We start from the raw sequence: 20,936 nt of genomic DNA, 5'->3' as shown, positions 1-20,936 counted from the left end.
AGATGAGAAACAGCAAAACAGACGACAACTAAATTACATGATCCTTACCTAAAACATGCAGGTGCATATATAATGTGGCGGTGTTTAACCAGTTTGCTGGCACCAAACTCTCCCCTAACCTGGGACAGTGTGTAACAGTACAGCATATAAGAACTAACGCATCAACCAATAAAAAGCAGAAAACTACTAACAAACACAAACCAAAAATGGTAGCATATCTATACATACCACAACTCTAAGTCTTAGATGACTATTTTTTTATTATAAGTTGTTATTGGCTTTGAACTGGCTGCCAGTAACTTTGTGTTCTCTCATATCTGTATACATACTAAGTTTCCTTTTGTTGTTCGGATGTACATGAACCTGGCCACGTTCACTCTATGTTTTTGATATGTATTTCTATTTATATCAATCTGATGAGTTAAGCCTTTTCAAATGATTTTTATAGTTCGTTCTTATGTTTTACATATTTGTTTTTCGGTCATTTTTTTGTACATTAATTAGGCCATTAGTTTTATCGTTTAAATGGTTTTACATTTGTGAATACGGGGCCTGTCATAGCTATCTGCGGTATGGGCTTTGCTCATCGTTGAAGGCAGTTTGGTGACCTAGAGCTGTTAATGTCTGTGCCATTTTGTCTCTTGTGAAGAGTTGTCTCATTGGTTATAAGATCACATCTTCTTTTATATATAGAATCTTGAAACTAAATATGAGAAGATAGGTTTTTAAATATGCTTTAAGGGGTAAAGAATGCTGCCACTGACCTTGTTTTCTTGCTACAAGAAAAAAAAATGAAATTTTCTCCATCATTCCTTAAAAAGAACTATTTGAGTTATCTTCCTTAAGATGGCTAAGTTGAAAATTTGATTCAAACAAACACAAAATATTTGGTATTAAATAAATCAGTCTGAATAAAAAATCTTACCCATTACTTGCCACTATGTCTAAAAAATTCAGGTTTAATCAACAAACTCGGGCCATAGTGAACTGTTATTATTATTTTACAATCAAAGTAGGGCAATTAAAAGATATTGAAAAATAAAAGTGCATGCAAGCATTGAAGCTTGTTTCAATTATCTGTGGGGAGTTAAATTAAACCTTGCATTGTACTGTATAAAGCATTGGGTGTAGTTGATTAAACTAAAACTATGGACAAAGGAAGATAACTCTAATATTAAAATATTACTTTAATAATGACATGATTCGGACGGACACCTTGCACATATTATGAATTTTTTTTAAAAAGTATAACATCATTTTGTAATTTGAATGTCTATAGCAAATATCTAATTGTCTAGGTAAATTTATGGATATGTTGTTTATATGATCAATGCGCTGCTATGTTTTGTGCATTTCAAAAGTAGTCATAAGCCTTGGAAGATTTAGATATCAGGTCAATGTTAAACTACGGGATTTTGATTGCATTTCATGCAATCTTTACCCAAAATGTTGTTTTCTTTTTACACAGACACCAACTTGTTCAAACAACTATATAGCTTAAATGTTTATGGAAGTTTTGTAAAAACATAAGAATTTCCTTGCATTTTCATTTGGAGTGTTTCTTTGCAACATTTTTGTTGTTTAGTCTATCGCCATAACCAGATGAATATCGAGAGTATCGAATGAACCATTGCAGGACCATAACTATTTGAGTGTAAATTTCAGTAGTCTTCCATTAGTTAGTGCGGTGTTTTTTATAAATTGTTAGCAAGCTATATTTCAACAGATAATTATATATAATAGTAAAACAACCGAAAATCAAGTAGATTTCATCCTTTTATGGATTTACAAAACTGCATATGCCAATACATGCATGGACTGAGAAAAAACGGTGATGGTGCTTCATGTATATTGGCCAAAAAACATCTCTGAAATATCATCTGGATAAAGTCGATGAGACTGCGAAAATAAGGATTGTTTAAGCCATCAGATTTGTATTCAGTTCTCATTGAAATAAAGTCTTATAGGATAAACTTTATTGATTTCAGTCCGATATAAACTAAATGTCAAAGCTGACGACACCTAAAGAGTTTAGAATTGTTTACAGACTAGTGTTTCTTCAACGACTTTAGTTGCAGGCAGTTCTTTTTAAATGTCCTAAAAGTGACCTGTCCCGGAAAAAAAAACATACTTTTTGTTGGTTTAGTGATCTTTTTAATACCCTCATGCAATGTAAAGCTTACAATCCTTCCATACAACAAATATAGTTGACCTATTGTTTATAATTTCTAAGAAACAGACTTAACCATGAAAACTAAACATTGTCCAATAAACCATGAAAATGAGGTCAAGGTCAGATGAACCAAGCCAGGCCGACATGTACATCTTACAATCCTTCCATACAAGAAATATAGTTGACCTGTTTAAACTTTAGATTTAGATTTCTACTTTTGGTGATATTAACGCCACTTTTAAGCACTGCATTTTGGCTATTCCTTGGCGGCCAGTTTTTTTGATTGGTGGAGGAAGCCGGAGTACCTGGAGAAAACCACTGACCTTCGATAGGAAAACTGGCAATCCTAGTCAATTAAGATTGGAGTCAAGTGCACTCGCACATGCGGGGTTCAAACTCACAACCTCAGTGTTGACTGGCTAGCGACAACAGTCAGTAGTAACTACTTAGACCACTCGTCCACTGAGGCCCCTTAAAGTTAAGAAGAACAGAACAAAACACATGAACGTATTAACAGAGAAATGAACCGTGTCAATGAGGTCAATGTCAAATAAAACCTACGAGACTGACATGTACATCATAAAATATTTCCATACACCAAATATAGTTGACTATTACATACATTAGAAAACCAGATGCTCCGCAGGGCGCAGCTTTATATGTCCCAGGGCAGCGGTCGAACCCTGAACAGTTGGGGCAAGTATGGACACAACATTTAAGCTTGATACAGCTCTGAATTTGGATTGTGATTAAATAGTTGACACAACATAGGTTTCTGACACAGAATGAATGTGGTCTAAGAACTTAAACTTAAAAATTTTAAATTGGACATTTACCTATTATGGTCCAATATCCAAAATCTAAATACATGGTAAGATTCAGCCAAGAATTCAATTTTTGATGAAATCAAATAATGTTCAATTTTAGACCTCAGTGTGGACCAATTTGATAACCGGGCCCCAAATATTAAAAATCTAAATACATGGTTAGATTCAGCATATTGAAGAACCCCATATATTCAATTTTTGTTGAAATCAAACAAAGTTTAATTTTGGACCCCGATTTGGACCAACTTGAAAAATGGGCCCATATCAATCAAAAATCTAAGTACATGTTTAGATTCAGCATATCAAAGAACCTCAAGAATTCAATTTTTGTTAAAATCAAACTAAATTTTGATTTTGGACCCTTTGGACCTTAATGTAGACCAATTTGAAAACAGGACAAAAAATTAAGAATCTAAATACACGGTTAGATTGCATATCAAAGAACCCCAATAATTCATTTTTTGATGAAATCAAACAAAGTTTAATTTTGGACCCTTTTGGCCCTTAATTCCTAAACTGTTAATACCAAAACTCCCAAAATCAATCCCAACCTTCCTCTTGTGGTCATGAACCTTATGTTAAAATTTCATAGATTTCTGTTTACTTTATATACTAAAGTTATTGTGCGAAAACCAACGTCATACCAATATTCGACCAAAAAAATTTCAATTTTTGCGGTCGTATAAGAAGACCAAAACTCAAACATAACTTTGACCACTGAACCAATGTCCTTGAAAATGAGAGCAAGGCCAGATGACACCTGCCATTTGCACATGTACACCTTACTGTTCTTCCATACACCGCATATACAAGACCTATTGCTTATAGTGTCAAAGATATGGACTTGACCACCAAAACTTAACCTTGTTCTGACACTGATCCATGAAATGAGGTCGAGGTCAAGTGAAAACTGTGTGACAGCCACAAGAACCTTGCAGGGTACGCACATACCAAATATATATTTATCCTATTACTTGTAAGATAGAAATTAACGTTACAAAAAAATCTCATAGTTATTCCAGTTTTGTTATCTAGTAATAATGCATTAATAAGTCATTGATAGAAAAAAAAAAAAACCCACACTTGAATAATTCATTGTTTCAATTATGCCCAGTTGCAAATATCTCATGTATATTCTGAAAACTAGAAAAAAATGTATGTTATATCCGTTTATTCAGTTGTCTTTTATTGCTGTCCTTCATTTGTTTTCCAAGATAGGATTTCATCACAAATAAGGCTGATTTGATTGGATTCCATTGAAAACTTTTTTTCAAGTAGTCACTGAACCATGAAAATGAGGTCATGGACAATGGACATGCGACAAACCGAAGCTTTGTAACACAAGGAATTCATATACTAAGTATGAAGCATCCAGGTCTTCCACCTTCTTAAAAATAAAGCTTTTCAGAAGTTAGCTAATGCTGCCGCCGGATCACTTTCCCTTTGTCTACCTTTCTGCAACAAAAGTTGAAGGCTCGACAAAAAGCATTATACAGTATCCTATAACCGATGAGAAATTAAAATTCCTTTTTTTTACAAATCCCCCCCTTTTTTTGGACAATCAATGCATTGGAATGGAGACATATAGTTGGAGCACCCCTTTTAAAATGGCTGGATCCACCCCTGAAATCACTGGCACTGAACCATGAAAATGAGGTCAAGGTCAGATGACATATGCCACTAGACATGTACACCTTACAATCAATCCATTCAACAAATATAGTAGACCTATTGCATAAAGTATGAGAAAAACAGACCAAAACACAACCAGGTGCTCCGCAGGGCGCAGCTTTATACGACCGCAGAGGTCGAACCCTGAACAGTTGGGGCAAGTATGGACAAAACATTCAAGCGTGATACAGCTCTGAATTTGGATTGTGATCAAATTTTTGACATTACATCATGGGTTTTTTTTACACAAAACAAATGTCAAGATTTTACAAATCAATTAAAGATTTCTTCTTCAAACTTTTTAAATCTAAAATTAAATAGTTGACAAAGCATAGGTTTCTGACACAGAATGAATGTGGTCTAATGAACTTAAAAGTTTTTTTTTGCCTTTCAGCAATTTACTATGCTGTTGAATATTAATCCTCTCAAAAAAATGTTTGAAGAAATTTTCTTTTTATTTATGAAATCTGAAATGAGAAAAATTTAACCCCCCCCCCTTTTTTTTCACATCCCCGTTTCCCTTTCTCCAAAACTGATATCAATTCAAATTTCTAATGGAGTTTGCAACAATAACTACTCTTTTAAATACATCATAAAATATTAAAATGTAAAATAAAGTGCTTGTTATCACTGAATGGTAAAGATTGGTTGGTAGTAAAAGTGAATATACATTGTTTATTGTATAAAACAATAAAAAAAACTTCATCAGCAACATTTTATATTGGCAAATTTCCAATGAAGTTATTTACATAAAGTTATTGGCAAATAAAAATAGAAAATGACATCATAGTCATGTCTGGCAAATGTCCAACATACATTATCTAAAAACATTTTAGATAAGATAAGGAAAAAAAGCTTCATCAGCAACATTTTATATTGGCAAATTTCCAATGAAGTTATTTACATAAAGTTATTGGCAAATAAAAATAGAAAATGACATCATAGTCATGTCTGGCAAATTTCCAACATATATTATCAACTACTATTCTATACAAAGAAAGATAACTCCAATTGAAAATTAATTGCTATTGCACAATATTGTGCAATTAGATATTTCTTGCTATTGTGCAATACTGTGCAATTGAAAATTTCTTGCTATTGCACAATACTTGATATGGAATCCTGATTTGGACCAACTTGAAAACTGGGCCCATAATCAAAAATCAAAGTACATATTTAGATAAAGCATATCAAATAAGCCCAAGAATTAAATTTTTGTTAAAATCAAACTTAGTTTAATTTTGGACCCTTTGGACCTTAATGTAGACCAATTTGAAAACTGGACCAAAAATTAAGAATCTACATACACAGTTAGATTTGGCATATCAAAGAACCCATTTATTCAATTTTTGATGAAATCAAACAAAGTTTAATTTTGGACCCCCATTTGGACCAACTTGAAAACTAGGCCAATAATTAAAAATCTAAGTACATTTTTAAATTCAGCATATCAAAGAACCCCAAGGATTCAATTTTTGTTAAAATCAAACTAAGTTTAATTTTGGACCCTTTGGACCTTAATGTAGACCAATTTGAAAACAGGACCAAAAATTAAGAATCTACATACATAGTTAGATTCGGCATATCAAAGAACCCCAATTATTCAATTTTTGATGAAATCACACAAAGTTCAATTTTGGACCCTTTGGGCCCCTTATTCCTAAACTGTTAGGACCAAAACTCCCAAAATCAAACCCAACCTTCCTTTTATGGTCATAAACCTTGTGTTTAAATTTCATAGATTTCTATTTACTTATACTAAAGTTATGGTGCAAAAACCAAGAATAATGCTTATTTGGGCCCTTTTTTGGCCCTTAATTCCTAAACTGTTGGAACCAAAACTCCCAAAATCAATCCCAACCTTCCTTTTGTGGTCATAAACCTTGTGTCAAAATTTCATAGATTTCTATTCACTTAAACTAAAGTTAGTGCGAAAACCGAGAAAATGCATATTTGGGCCCTTTTTGGCCCCTAATTCCTAAAATGTTGGGACCAAAATTCCCAAAATCAATCCCAACCTTCCTTTTGTGATCATAAACCTTGTGTTAAAATTTCATTGATTTCTATTCACTTTTACTAAAGTTAGAGTGCGAAAACTAAAAGTATTCGGACGACGACGCCAACGTGATAGCAATATACGACGAAAATTTTTTCAAATTTTGCGGTCGTATAAAAACTTAACTATAACCACTGAACCATGCAAATGAGGTCAAGGTCAGATGACATCTGCCAGTTGGACATGTACACCTTCCAGTCCTTCCATACACCAAATATACTAGCCCTATTGCTTAAAGTATCTGAGATATGGACTTGACCACCAAAACTTAACCTTGTTCTGACACTGATCCATGAAATGAGGTCGAGGTCAAGTGAAAACTGTGTGACAGCCACAAGAACCTTGCAGGGTACGCACATACGAAATATATATTTATCCTATTACTTATAAGATAGAAATTAACGTTACAAAAAATCTCAGTTATTCCAGCTTTGTTATCTAGTAATAATGCATTAAAAAGTCATTGATAGAAAAAAAAAAACTTGTCAGAGTATTTACAAAAGGCCTCATTCTTGGAAAATGTAACCCCCACACTTGAATAATTCATTGTTTCAATTATGCCCAGTTGCAAATATCTCATGTATATTCTGAAAACTAGAAAAAAATGTATGTTATATCCGTTTATTCAGTTGTCTTTTATTGCTGTCCTTCATTTGTTTTCCAAGGTAGGATTTCATCACAAATAAGGCTGATTTGATTGGATTCCATTGAAAACTTTTTTTCAAGTAGTCACTGAACCATGAAAATGAGGTCATGGACAATGGACATGCGACAAACCGAAGCTTTGTAACACAAGGAATTTATAAACTAAGTATGAAGCATCCAGGTCTTCCACCTTAAAAATAAAGCTTTTCAGAAGTTAGCTAATGCTGCCGCCGGATCACTTTCCCTTTGTCTACCTTTCTGCAACAAAAGTTGAAGGCTCGACAAAGAGCATTATACAGTATCCTATAACCGATGAGAAATTAAAATTCCTTTTTTTTACAAATCCCCCCCTTTTTTTGGACAATCAATGCATTGGAATGGGGACATATAGTTGGAGCACCCCTTTTTTAAATGGATCCGCCCCTGAAATCACTGGCACTGAACCATGAAAATGAGGTCGAGAATAATTGACATTTGACAAAAACTCCTTAGCATCAGGCATTTATATTCAAAGTAAGGACACAGGTCTACTACCATCTCAAATATTAAGCTTTGAAGGTTGCATTTCTGTAAATATTAACAATGCAATTTCCCATAGGAACTCCTTTAACTATGAAGTTTTGAAAAAAATATTATCCTAGAATTTAAAGTTCATATGCACCACAATTTTTTTCAAAGGTCAAAATATAGGGCTGTGCGGCATATTTTCAAAGTTTATATGCCCTGAACTTCTCAGAGTTTAAACTAACACTAATTTTCTTAACTACCCCTACCTCGAATGAAAGGTTACCACAAATTTCAATGTAAACAATATGCATGTATGTATTTACTGGTAACATTCCCAAGTTATGTCTCTGTGAGATGGAACACAGAGAGCACAACTGGGAACCAGTATGTAAACAAAATTAATTTTCTATGAATATTCAAGATCTCCCCAAAAGAGGCTTGTTTTGAGAAACAGCTGTATTTACAAAGTGCAACCTGAAGAAGATTGTTAACACCGCTCTGGCCCCCACTAGATCACTATCCCTTTGACAAGATTTCTGCAACAGAAATTGCTTACTCACTACAATGCAACATAATCAAGCTGCAGACCAAATATTAAATCATTGATTTCCCTTAACATAGAAGCCAAGAAAATTTTGACAACTTTTTTCTGATGTACGGAGTAATGCGTCCAGCAGTTACTTGACTGATTCCACCTTCAACAAAGCTGGTAAAAAGTCAGTCCACCACACAAAAAAAGTTGTTTTGCAGCACCATTCTTTTTGGTTTAAATTTTGGTTCCGTCAAAAGGCTGAAGGATAAAACAGCTCTTACATGTTGAAGTACATTCTTTGAAATTAAAACAGATTTACCTCTTTTTCAAACACCAGGTAAGGATTTTGATGAGCATTTTTTTATAGTGGAATATTGTTGAAAAGTATACATATGTTTATCAAAAGATAAGGTACTGCTTCTATAGAATTGATTGTTCAAATTATTCAATCTGTGAATGACTTATAGATTCACATCTGTAGTCATACCAATAGTGCCTGAACAAATGTATTCCCACATATTTATAAAACAATATAATATAAAACTAATACAATGAAGTCCACAGTATTTTATTATGATATTGAACTGGCATTTGAAGCTATACGGGGCCATAAATCTGCACATTCTTTTGCAACAGGTCCTGTGATAGCTGAACCTAAAACAGAAAACAAAAGAAGCTATACAAGGTTAAATGCAGAGAGCATGATCTAAAATAAATAAATAAAAAGCTTCCCTTTTTTTTTACTACAGGACACTTGAATAAAGGCACATGTTTGTGGTGGAGAAAAATTAATAAGGAATCAAAGGATATGTGATTTTACATGAAAAAAGATCTATTACTAATTTCTAGACATAAACTTGCATGCCCCAAGTCTGGGTCAGAAATTTCAATGTTTAAAATATTCTCTGGGCTCAAACTTCCCACAGCCCAAGCAAGTACTAAAAAGGCTGTCAGACAAATTTTTTTCTTTAATAGGGCAAAGTCAAAAAAAATGGTCCAAATTTATTTTTTTTGGTCAAATTTCAACATAATTTTAGTCCATTTTCTTTTATAGTATCTTGATACATATACATTTAAGTTAATAAATCCAAAACGATATAAAAAAAGTATAAAGAAACAAAAAAGTTCTGAAACTTTATTGACATAAACCAATTGAAAAAAAATAAATCAAGTATACCTTTTGGGAATATGATTCCAAACAAATACTATCAAATATTAATATTTTTTTCACCCCATTTGATTGCAGAAATCCAAACATGACTTTTAATGCAAAAAATAATAATCTCATCTTTGATTATAATTTTTTTTAATGTTTTTGGCTATTTTTTTGTATCAATTCATTTAAAGTTGATTGAAAAAGTTTTAATTAAAAAATAATTCATCAATAAGTTGATAAAAAACCTTCTTCTTATCAAAAGTAACCCTTTTTTAAATTCACTGACGAAAAAAAATGATAGATAAATTTTTTAATAAAAAAGATGTATCAAACAGAAAATACATCCAATTTCCCCTGTTTTTGTTGCACTCCTGACATATTATACACCAAACTAAAATACAGAAACTAGAACAAAATGCTCATGATTTTTAAATTTTTTTTAATCATTGCTGGTTTATAAAGACCTAAATCTGTCATTTGAATGTAATTTCTGTTTTACCTTATGCATCTTATGCACTTCAGACCATATTTAAATTCATTTTGCTGACACATTCTTATACAATTGAGGGTAAGTTACCAAACTATGAACTAAATTCCATTAAATATCCATCAGAATTGTTGTTTAACAGCTTAAAAAGAGATCTGCAATCTTCAAAATTTTTCTGAACTCTTATTTTTTTTTTAAATTATTACCTATATAAGGTACTTTATTTCCCCTATCTTGTTGCACTCCTGACATTCAATATATATCATAACAAAATAGTTTATACATCATCAAAACATACCATGATTTCTAAATTAAGTGTTTATATACATTTATGCCTTTCAGATTTGACATTTTATTTTCATTTAAACAATATTTTTTTGAGCTATATCATATATATCACTTTTTGTATACATAAATTCACATCTCATCACATTTCGCTACTATTTTTTTAAAATGGCAGTGATTGCAATGTTAAAATGGGCTGAATGTTGTGGCTTAATGTGTAGAATAATCCTCCTAAATATCTTTGGAAAATTTCAAGCATTAGAAAAATTACATTAAAAAAGATGCCAAAATTGTCAGGAGTGCAACACTTTTTCTTGACATTTAAAAAAAAGAGTTTTATTTGAAAGACACAGCAACTTGTAATATGATGACATGTGCCATAGATTCTTATGTATATTACAACTAGTATGTCTTAGGGATGATTTCAGCTCAGAATGAAGCTTATCCATTGAACCGTTTTGATACAGATGTGTTTTGAAAAAAAGTTGTGCCATGTCAGGAGTGCAACACAAAAAATAATATTACTGAGGAATAGAATAATTTTTGCTTTAATGGCTCACATATAAATAAAAATAAAAGACAATCCTGTATAACAAACATATTCTTTTAGAATTTCAAAGCAGGACTTATAAATTTATTTATTTAAATATATTTGTCCCAATCAAAAATTCTTGAATGACAAATTTTTATATAATTTTAGAATTTAGGAAGCTGATTCTCATAAACTGTGCATTTTAATGAGAAATAACCATATTTTAGTTTCAAAAGTTTTATAATGGTTTCATGAAATACTAATTAAATTATTATAACTGTAATCACAAACAGTTAATTTTGTTGAGCTCCTGACATGAATTTACCACAACAAAAAGTTTTTGCACATATTCAATATTTTTATCATAGAAAGTTTCACAAATTTTGAGTTCATCTTGCCTATCCAACCTTAAAATAAATATAAAAGATGGGAAAATTATTTGATGAAACTAAACTTACTAAACTTACTTGAGAATAAAATCAGACAGACTAATAAGGGACCAAAACACACCATCAAAGTCAACATCGACTATAACTTTGATGAGCAGAAAATTGAGAAAAAATCTGAAAGAAGATCCACCTCAAGGATACACTAGACATTATATAACCAAAGAAAGAACAAGAAATGTAAAACTTAATTACAAAGACTTAAACATGAAAACAAAAACATAGATATGAAAAATGAAAAAAAAAAAACCCAGAGAGATTGGCAACAGAAGAGAAAAATAAATTTACACAAGCCAAAAAAAAATAAATCCAAACTCACAGAAGAATATCCAGTCGATAAGTAAAAGTACAGGTACAGATACACCATAGAGAGAAATCAGAAAGAGAAGACTAATTCGTCCTGACAAACCCAAATATTACCCTAAAACAATTGAATACATCATATCCACAGCTAAACCAAGGTAGTTGTAAGAACTAATCAGTACTGGTGGAAGTGTGCTAGAAATTGATGGGTGCTGAAGTGGAAATAAAGTTGAGAGACACTTAATAGATCTGGAAACTTGAAAAGAAACTGGCATTTTCAAAAAGAATAGAGGCTACCTAAAAAACTTAGACTTAGAACTAAGGAACTCTTTGAAAATGTCATTTTCTTTTCAACAGTTTTCAGATCTTTATGGGGTTCCTCATCTTTGTTTATATTTCAACATATTTAAGACTCGTCAATTTCTGGTACACAGCTGCCATCAGTTCTCATTAACTCTGACAACCACCTTGGTGTAGCTGTGGATATGATGTGCTCAATTGTTTTACCACAAGATTTGGAATGGTCAGGCAGATGTCTTTTTCTTTGACTTCTCTTTCTGATTTCTCTAGGTATTTTTAGTGCATCTGTACCTTTGCTACATGACTGAACAATTTTCTGCTGGTTTGCAACTTTTTCAGCTTGTGTCAATTTTCTTCTTCTCTTTTGTTGCCACTTTCTCTGTTTTGTTTTCCTTTTCTCATATGTGTTTTAATTCTGGTCAAAGTCTTTTGAATTAAGTGTTACATTGTTTTGTTTTCTTTATTCTTTCTTTGTTTATATTTGTCTAGATTGTCCTTCAGATTAGGATCTTATTTCATTGTTTTTCTCAATTTTCTACTCCTCAAAATTGAAGTTCTTGTTGACTTTGTATGCACTTAGCCTGTCTGATATTACTCTAAAGCTTAGTTTCACAACCATCTTTCCCATCTTTCATTCATTGAAAGATTGGGTCTTAAAATTGAACTCAAAAATTGATAAATGGTTTGTTATGATAAATCCATGTCAGGAGTGCAACACAATTAATAGTTTGTTATAACAATTATAATAATTTAATAAGTGTTACATGAAACCATTCTAAAACTTGTAAAATGAAATATGGTTATTTCCTTATCAAATGACAAAGTTTAAGACAATTACTTTCCATAATTTGAAAATTATATGAATATTTAGCATTAAAATATGTTTGCCTGTGACAAAAAACAATTCTTGGATCTAAGTCCTGCTTTGAAACCTACCTTTAAGAATTTATGATACCTCATACATGTAACCTAAATAGTTAGAAAACATGTTTAGATGCAAATAAGTCACTAGGAGGTGAGATTATCTTAAAATGTAAGTCCAAGAAAATGTCATTTTAAAAGTGTTGCACTCCTGACATCAAAGAAATGGTTCTAAAAGAAAAGTTCCTTGTCTATCAGACTACTCTTTGGGTTCAATCTTGTATCTAGTATAGTATCTTTTGAAAAATAAAACAGAACCATATATTTGCTTTTGTATTTTTTAAGTGTGAGTCTTTAAACTTCAAAGTTGCACTCCTGACACTCATAGGGAGGCCTTATTTACTTGACTCTCACACATTATTTATATCAATAATCAGGTAAATAAACTATTTATTCTAGAAAGGACATATTTGTTTAACAGTATTGACTTTTGTTTATGTTTAGGTGTGAGTCATTTGAGCAAAATTCATTCTATTCCTCAGTAATACTAATTTTTGTGTTGCACTCCTGACATGGCACAACTTTTTTTCAAAACACATCTGTATCAAAACGGTTCAATGGAAAAGCTTCATTTTGAGCTAGAATCATTACTAAGATATAACAGTTTTCAAAGAAATAAGAATTTATGGCATATCACTCCATAAAACAATTTGCTGTGTCTTGAAAAAAAAGTATTTTTTCAAAATGTCACAAAAAAGTGTTGCACTCCTGACAATTTTGGCATCTTTTTTTAACATAATTTTTTTAATACTTGAGATTTCCCAAAGAAATTTTGCAGGAATATTCTACACATTAAACCACATCATTTGAAATCAAATTATCCAATCAAATTATCAGCATGGTTGATAATTATTGCTATATATGCAAGGAACCATTTATTTTGACTTTGCCCATTATCATTAATGAGGTGCCTCAGCTGTTTTTTTTTCTTTTCATTTGAATAATTTTTAGTCATGATTGGGTCTTAATTGTAACAAGTCTTTACATCACTAAACATAAGACTATATTTAGTGACAGCTTGAATGTTTTTAATGAACTAATAGAAGTTCCTGTGTATGTTTCATGCACAAATGCATGAATGTTGACATATATTTTCGTTTCCGGCTTTACCAAGTGTGTAGAATCTAGATGCTACCGTGTTTTTACCTCCAAATTGAAGAGTAAAAGTGCTACCATTGGTCAACAATAATGTATTTGAAATAGGCTTAAATTTAATCTTCCGATAGATGGCGCAACATTGATATCACAAATGTTGGCTTAATCTGCCAAGGGTGGAGAGAGCGGGAGTGGATCGTAACCCTTGGTTAGCGAAGATGTGATAATGACTGAAGGACATACAGTATCCTTCATTCTTGTTCTTTTGTTTCTGGGGATTTTTTTTTCTCATTGGCAATATTATTACATTTCCTTATTTATACAGTAAAAGGTCTCGCCTTCTACAATATAGGGAATTTAAATAGTAAATTTGATTTGCTTTAACCAGTAATGATTTGGATATTGAATATACATGTACCAGTATACTATAAGAGCAGATTTTTATGTCTTACACATGGCCAGCAAGATAAAACTTTTGACAGAGGTTCATGTTTTATCATGAAGGAGTATATATACTGATTTATTTTTTGCTGTATTTTTACTGAATTTTAAGTAACCTTTACCCTAGTGGCGTTTTTAAGAGAACTAAACTGTAATTATACTTCTTTTTTATTTATTGTTGATTTTTATTAGTAAGTTCTATATTATTATTTTGAAGCATTCATGAATAGATATTTTATAATTGTGTGTACATATTTAATGAGTTTTAAATCATGTAATGCATGACTATGCCTTTTTATAAAAAACATTTTCCTTCAGTATAAGTAATATCTGTTATAGTTTTTTTTTGTATATACAGTGTCTCGTCTTTATAGGCTGGGTATTGATCCTCTTTTTTATGATGTTAACATTGTTATGTATTTTAATGTAGATCAATATGTGACACTTTAATAAACTAGTTTTTATCTTATCTTATCTATGAGATTAGGACTCTATAATGTTGCACATTTCTAGCCAATATTTCAAATCTGGATTTAACTCTTTAATTATAACAATTTATCATACAAAACAACAACTCAATAATGTATATATAATTTTTTTTTAAATTATGTTTTCTTTTTAAGATGAAACAAAAATGTGTCCAAAGTACACGGATGCCCCAGTCGCATTATCATTTTCCATATTCAATGGACTGTGAAATTGGTTAAAAAGTCTAATTTGGCATTCAAAGTAGAAAGATCATTCAATAGCGAACATGTGTACCAAGTTTAAATTTGATTAGACCTCAGCTTCATCAAAAACTACCTTGACCAAAATCTTTAACCTGAAACTTGAACTTTCATTTTCTATGTTCAGTGGACCGTGAAATTGGGGTCAAAAGTCTAATTTGGCCTTAAAATAAGAAAGATCATATTGTTTCAAGTTTCAAGTTGATTGGACTTCAGCTTCATCAAAAACTACCTTGACAAAAAACTTTAACCTGAAGCGGGACGAACGAACAGACGGACACAGACCAGAAAACATAATGCCCCTCTACTATTGTAGGTGGGGCATAAACGGACAGACGAACAGAAGGAAGGACCCACAGACCAGAAAACATAATGCCCCTCTACTATCGTAGGTGGGGCATAAAAATTGACCAACAAATATTTTTTCACAAAATTCAATAAAAACAGATTAATTTTTATTTGTTTTTATGATCAGAAATATATAGTGAATGCATTTTAAAATTCAATCTTTTTTTTATGCACCCATCAAAGTTTAGCAGTTGATATAGATTTCTTCAAGTTTTTTTTATTAGTATATTATCTGCATCTCTGCATAATTTTTTTGAAAACTAATTTTACACCCCAGTATATAACTAGGTTGAGGAATGCTTCATTTGAAATAAATGTGTTGTCCTGTTCTGATCAAAGGTGTGGAGTAAGCCCTACAACTGTTATGTCAACAAACAGCTTATCAGAATATCTATTATACCGACTTAAACATATTTTTTACAATAAACAGCAGAAATTTTACCTTTCATTTCTCCTTTCACATTTACTATGACCCCCGCATTGTCTTCAAAATAAATGAACACCCCATCCTTCCTCCGAACAGGTTTCCTTTGTCTCACCACTACTGCCGGCATTACTAAAAATAAAAAGTAGATTTGTTAAAACAAATTCAGAGTTTTGATGAGAAAATGTTTATATTTCTAATAGGTAAAATTAATCACACAGTCATGCATATGAAAGAATAAATGCAAAAACCTTTATATGAATTCATGTGCATGTACTTTTTGTTTAATTTCTGTATATATTGGATCCATCTTAATCTGTAGATGTGTTAGTTCTTTGAAAGATAGCTTCCTTGAAGTTTGGCGACAATCATTTTTTAATGACGGTTGCTAGTATTCAAACATTTAGTCTTTTTTTCTAATCAAGGAGGCCGGCCATTGGTTTTCACATTAGTTTTTTTCCAGATTTGTAAATTTTTCTTTTTATCAAACACCGTTCTGAAAGAATCACATCATATTTTTTTCCTGCAAGATGGCCAGAACCAAGTCATCACATGATTTCTCATATATTATGGGGATTTTTATTTTTATTTTAACACTTACAGTTGATTGTAACCAAGTTTTGGTATAAATTTGTCTGTATCCAGAAGATTTTTTTTAAAAGGTCACAACTTCACATAGTTTTTAGGAATTTTGTTTTAAACTTTTATTGGCAAGTCTATGCTTTAAATTTGAGTCCAAACACATATCACATTTAAGGAAATTTGGAACACTGTTATTGCGCTGACCTTTTTTACGAAGTTCTGGTTTTCCCTTCTTCACTGTGGCTACAAACATATCACCAGCCCCAGCAGCTGGCATTCTGTTCAAACGTCCTTTAATACCATGGACAGCAATCACATACAGGTTCTTTGCTCCTGAAAAATTTCAATATCCATTCAGAATCTACGTTAAACAAGTTCACTGATATTTCAATGTCACGTTAAAAGCATTTAATTTTCTATTCTTTCTGAAGGATGATACATTTTGTATAGTTTGGGCATTACTTATGAATCAAACTATTAACTTGATTATTTTTTTTTTTTTTTATATATTTTGACAGAATTATTTTGATCTTTATGGAGTCAACATCAATAGTTTAGTCATCAAGAAAATATTTTCTGTACTAAAATGTTTTTAAATCTTCACATTTCCTGAAATAATACTTTATGAAAATATCAAACATTTTGTCACATCTGTTGATAGCTTTTGTGGATTACTCCTTATACCAGGCCTTACATGTTCTCATACCTGTATTATCAGCACAATTAATAACTGCTCCAACTGGCAAAGCCAAGGAGATCCTGAACTTTCCTCCTGCGGAACCTCCTCTTCCTAAAATTGGAATAGATAAATTGTAATGAGTATACAATGCAGACTTAACATATTTATTCAGTAAAATATATGAGTATTCATCTTTCTCGGCATTTTTATCTACAGCAATACTTTGTTTTTAGGTCAAATAATTTACTTCAACATGACATACATGTACATGTATTTATAACATTTTTCAAAAGTTTACCGCTTCATGGGTCTTGTGGAAGTGTACTGTGCTCACCTGGATTGCATTCATTCAATCCCAATTGGTTCAAACCAAAGACTTGTTAATTGTTATTCCTGCTCTCTGCCATACACATAAAATATGGAATGGTTTAGACCACCCATCAAAGGTTTTTAATGCTAGTATGTTTGAGATATAAGAGATCCTGTAAGAAAATATCTCTCTTTTCAGTGTTAACCTTCTTCAGGTCACTTTTGTAATGAATTGTGGTGGTAATGAAAAGTGTACTACATTTGTAGTTGGAAAGGGGTTACATTTATTATAACTTAGTTTAAATTTTCAGGAATAGATTTCAACAAGATTGGGTACAGTGAAGTATATTTTTGAACTATACATAAATTGCTGTTTCTGACTCTAGTAATGTCCCAAACAATTGAAATTTAACCACTGACGTAACATTTTCATTTAGGCATACACATTTTCACAGGGGGAGGGAGACTGCGTGGCGGAGTGATTAAGCCAAGTCAAACTACGTTATCACTAGCCTGTCAACACAGAGATTGTGACTTTGAAACCCACATGTGGCAGGTGAATGACTTAAATGACTAGGTGCTAAAGTGGCATTTAAACACAGTGATATTGTTTGCTTCAAATAACAGCCGAAATTCGGCCTTTTCCCCTAGAGAAAATTCCCAATTTCTAAAAAAAATGGCTTAAGATTCCTCCCAAAAAGGTCTACATTTTCCCCAAACAGTAATGGCATTGGTAGTAAGGTTTGTAAATATCGTATTCATGTTATTATTTTGATATTAAAAAGCACTTTTGAGATCCGGTTTTCTGATCAGAATCATCATGGTGTTTGTAACACATGTGGTTTTCAATGCATTAAGTACCATCATTGCTTTTGTTTCTTTCCCCTCTCTGAAAAGTATCTTCCGGGTTGAAAATGTATATACATGAAAAAACAGTGCAAAAAAGACAGCAAAGGTCAGCAAAAAATCGGAGATGTGTTTAGAATAATATTTCCCAATTTCAATAAAAAATATGCATTTTTCCCAATAAAAAACGGTAGAGGTAGTTTTGAAAAAAGACAACAATATCACTGAAACACCAATCAATCACCAAATCAGGGCTTTCTGGTTACATCCCACAAATAAAGCTTATAGTCGCCGTCAGCTGAAATTCGTAGCGGTTATCGGTAAAAATAATCTAAACTATTAATCGCGTTCACTCGAGATATAGTTTTTCACATTCCATTCATAAATCGCAAAAAGAAAAACCACTACTGACCTACCTTTTAAGTGATCACACTGTAATAATCCTGACCTTCACATTTTCCAGAATATTTTCCATTGTAATTCTGGCATCTTCGTTTCTATGAGGATCATTTGTTTACATATGACATTCGTCACTGTACGCAATTTCCTGAAATGTTCCTTTCATTGATGTGATAAGGTTTCCCGCGCTTTATGCAAATTTTATGAAATTGAACTCCACGGAAACACTTCCGGTAAAAACAATGGCTGATTCCACCTTTCAAAATCGTCTATGAAAAAGTGAAGGTCAGGATTATTACAGTGCGATCACTTAAAAGGTAGGTCAGTAGTGGTTTTTCTTTTTGCGATTTATGAATGGAATGTGAAAAACCATATCTCGAGTGAACGCGATTGATAGTTTAGATTATTTTTACCGATAACCGCTACGAATTTCAGCCGACGGCGACTATAAGTACACTACTTTTATAAAGGCCTAAACACATTCGAGATCAGCACAATTATCATGTTCTTTTTGGTGTCCACTGTCATGTATAAATGTTTTGGATACTGACTTCAAACATAATAAATCAAAGAAATTTCAACCTACAAATTCATGTCAAATATATAAGTAAAGAGACGTGGTATTATTGCCAACTATCCACCAAAGTTCAAATGAAGTGGATGTAAGCAATTATATGCAAACATAAGTCCTTCAACAATTAGACCCGATACTGTATGTAGTGACGCAATTGTCTAATTCATTACAAAACACAAAAACAAAATTGACGGACATGAACCAATAACAACCAGTGAACTAGACTATAGGCTCCTGGCTTGAGACCGGCACATACAGAATGTGGTGGGTTAGACTAGATTTAAGCTCAAACCCTCCCCTAACCTGGGACAGAGCGCGACACACAACACGGTAATGTAACTGGACTGGAATAACATTGTGAAGAATTAAGTTTTATAACATTATAAATTCAATTGAATGAATTTGTAGTATTAAATACAACACTTTTAAAGTTATAGATTCTTATGTCAAACTTGTGGTATGTGTTTATGCATTTGTTTTTCTCTTCTTCTACCACTACCGTAGAAATAAAGCCGAACATCCTTTATTATTGGTCTGATTTTCAAAATATCTATGTGACGACCAAGTTAAATCATTTATCTTCCTAAATTATAGATGAACATAACTTTGTAAGATACAGATTGACAGATGATTGTGGATTAAATATAGAAATGTAACAAATGTTAACCTCTTTTCGACATGTTGGATTAAAAAGGAAGTAGATAAAAAAGGCTAATAAATGGTTCGGGAACGGGACCGGTTAAGAATTTTTCCGGTAAAAGCTAGGGACTATGTATGTTTTGCTTTCGCAATTGCCTTGTAAATAAATATAAAGATTATTTGACCGACTAATGATGCATGAGTAAATAAGGAACCCTGAAGCAATTTCTAAAACATTGTAACAATGTCAGAAAAAAAGAAAAAGGTGGAAGAAAACTTGCTGAAAATTGAGGACTGAGTGAAAAATGCATGAAGTTAAAAAGAGGACATAAAAAAATATATACCATTAGTATGCATGTTTATGATATAATAACGATTGTTTATTTTTTTAACGATTTTGTTGAATCAAGCATTGCACCCATTGCACATTATGTAGCTGAACTGAATATGTTACGGTGCATCCGTGCTAAGCATTGAAATTTCGATAAGAAACCTGCCGTTTGTAGACTATAATTGTAGGTTTGTAAACTTTTGAATCTTGATTTTCTCGTAAAATAAGGCATAATTTTGAACAATTTAAATTTTTCCAATATTTGTCATTAAAATTGCAAATAAGCTATACCATTTACTGTGTCGTGTGCCTTCTCGATAATATTTTCTTCTGTTCATGATCCTGTATCAATCGCTATACTTGATCACCATTACTTATTCTTCCGCGATCATTTTTCTCGATATACCGAAGGACAGCCGCAAGTGTAAAGCAAAATTATATCCGGGTAAAATTTGATCCGGAGGAAAAAATGTCACAGTAGTTGTTATTATTTTTTTATCCGGAGGAAAATATTTCCCTGGGATATTTTTTCCTTTGCCGTGAAATTCCATCTTGGTAGTTAACTTATTGAATAGTTATTAGAAAAAACTTATCCTTTAAAAATATTATGAAATAATAATAGTGTATTTGAAATAAAGCGAAACTGTTAAAAAAAATGTATTATAATGGGAAATAATTTCACAAATTATCCTTGAAAAAA

General features: G+C 31.9%; 1 protein-coding gene across 1 annotated transcript; it reads right to left on the bottom strand.

Annotated features, from left to right (window-relative positions):
- Positions 1–8,963: 8,963 nt before the first annotated feature.
- Positions 8,964–20,024, bottom strand: LOC139512560 (large ribosomal subunit protein uL14). Its single transcript, XM_071300275.1, has 5 exons — positions 19,934–20,024; positions 17,166–17,249; positions 16,664–16,792; positions 15,896–16,009; positions 8,964–9,065 (listed from the first exon to the last, which is right to left on the bottom strand). The coding sequence occupies exons 1-5, from the start codon at positions 19,944–19,946 to the stop codon at positions 8,983–8,985; spliced, it is 423 nt and encodes a 140-aa protein (XP_071156376.1). The 5' UTR covers positions 19,947–20,024; the 3' UTR covers positions 8,964–8,982.
- Positions 20,025–20,936: the final 912 nt, after the last annotated feature.

This window comes from Mytilus edulis, chromosome 2 (genome assembly GCF_963676685.1).
Source record: "Mytilus edulis chromosome 2, xbMytEdul2.2, whole genome shotgun sequence".
NCBI lineage: Eukaryota > Metazoa > Mollusca > Bivalvia > Mytilida > Mytilidae > Mytilus > Mytilus edulis.
Note: the sequence above shows the minus strand (reverse complement) of the source record. Positions and strands in the feature narration are given on the sequence as shown.

Bases quoted from the DNA above. Each gene is read 5' to 3' on its own strand.
- LOC139512560 (XM_071300275.1), bottom strand. The intron at 16,793-17,165 runs GTATGAGAACAT...GAAATTTTTCAG, and splicing joins TAATTGTGCTGATAATACAG to GAGCAAAGAACCTGTATGTG. The intron at 9,066-15,895 runs GTAAAATTTCTG...TTTCTGTTTTAG, and splicing joins TGTGAAAGGAGAAATGAAAG to GTTCAGCTATCACAGGACCT.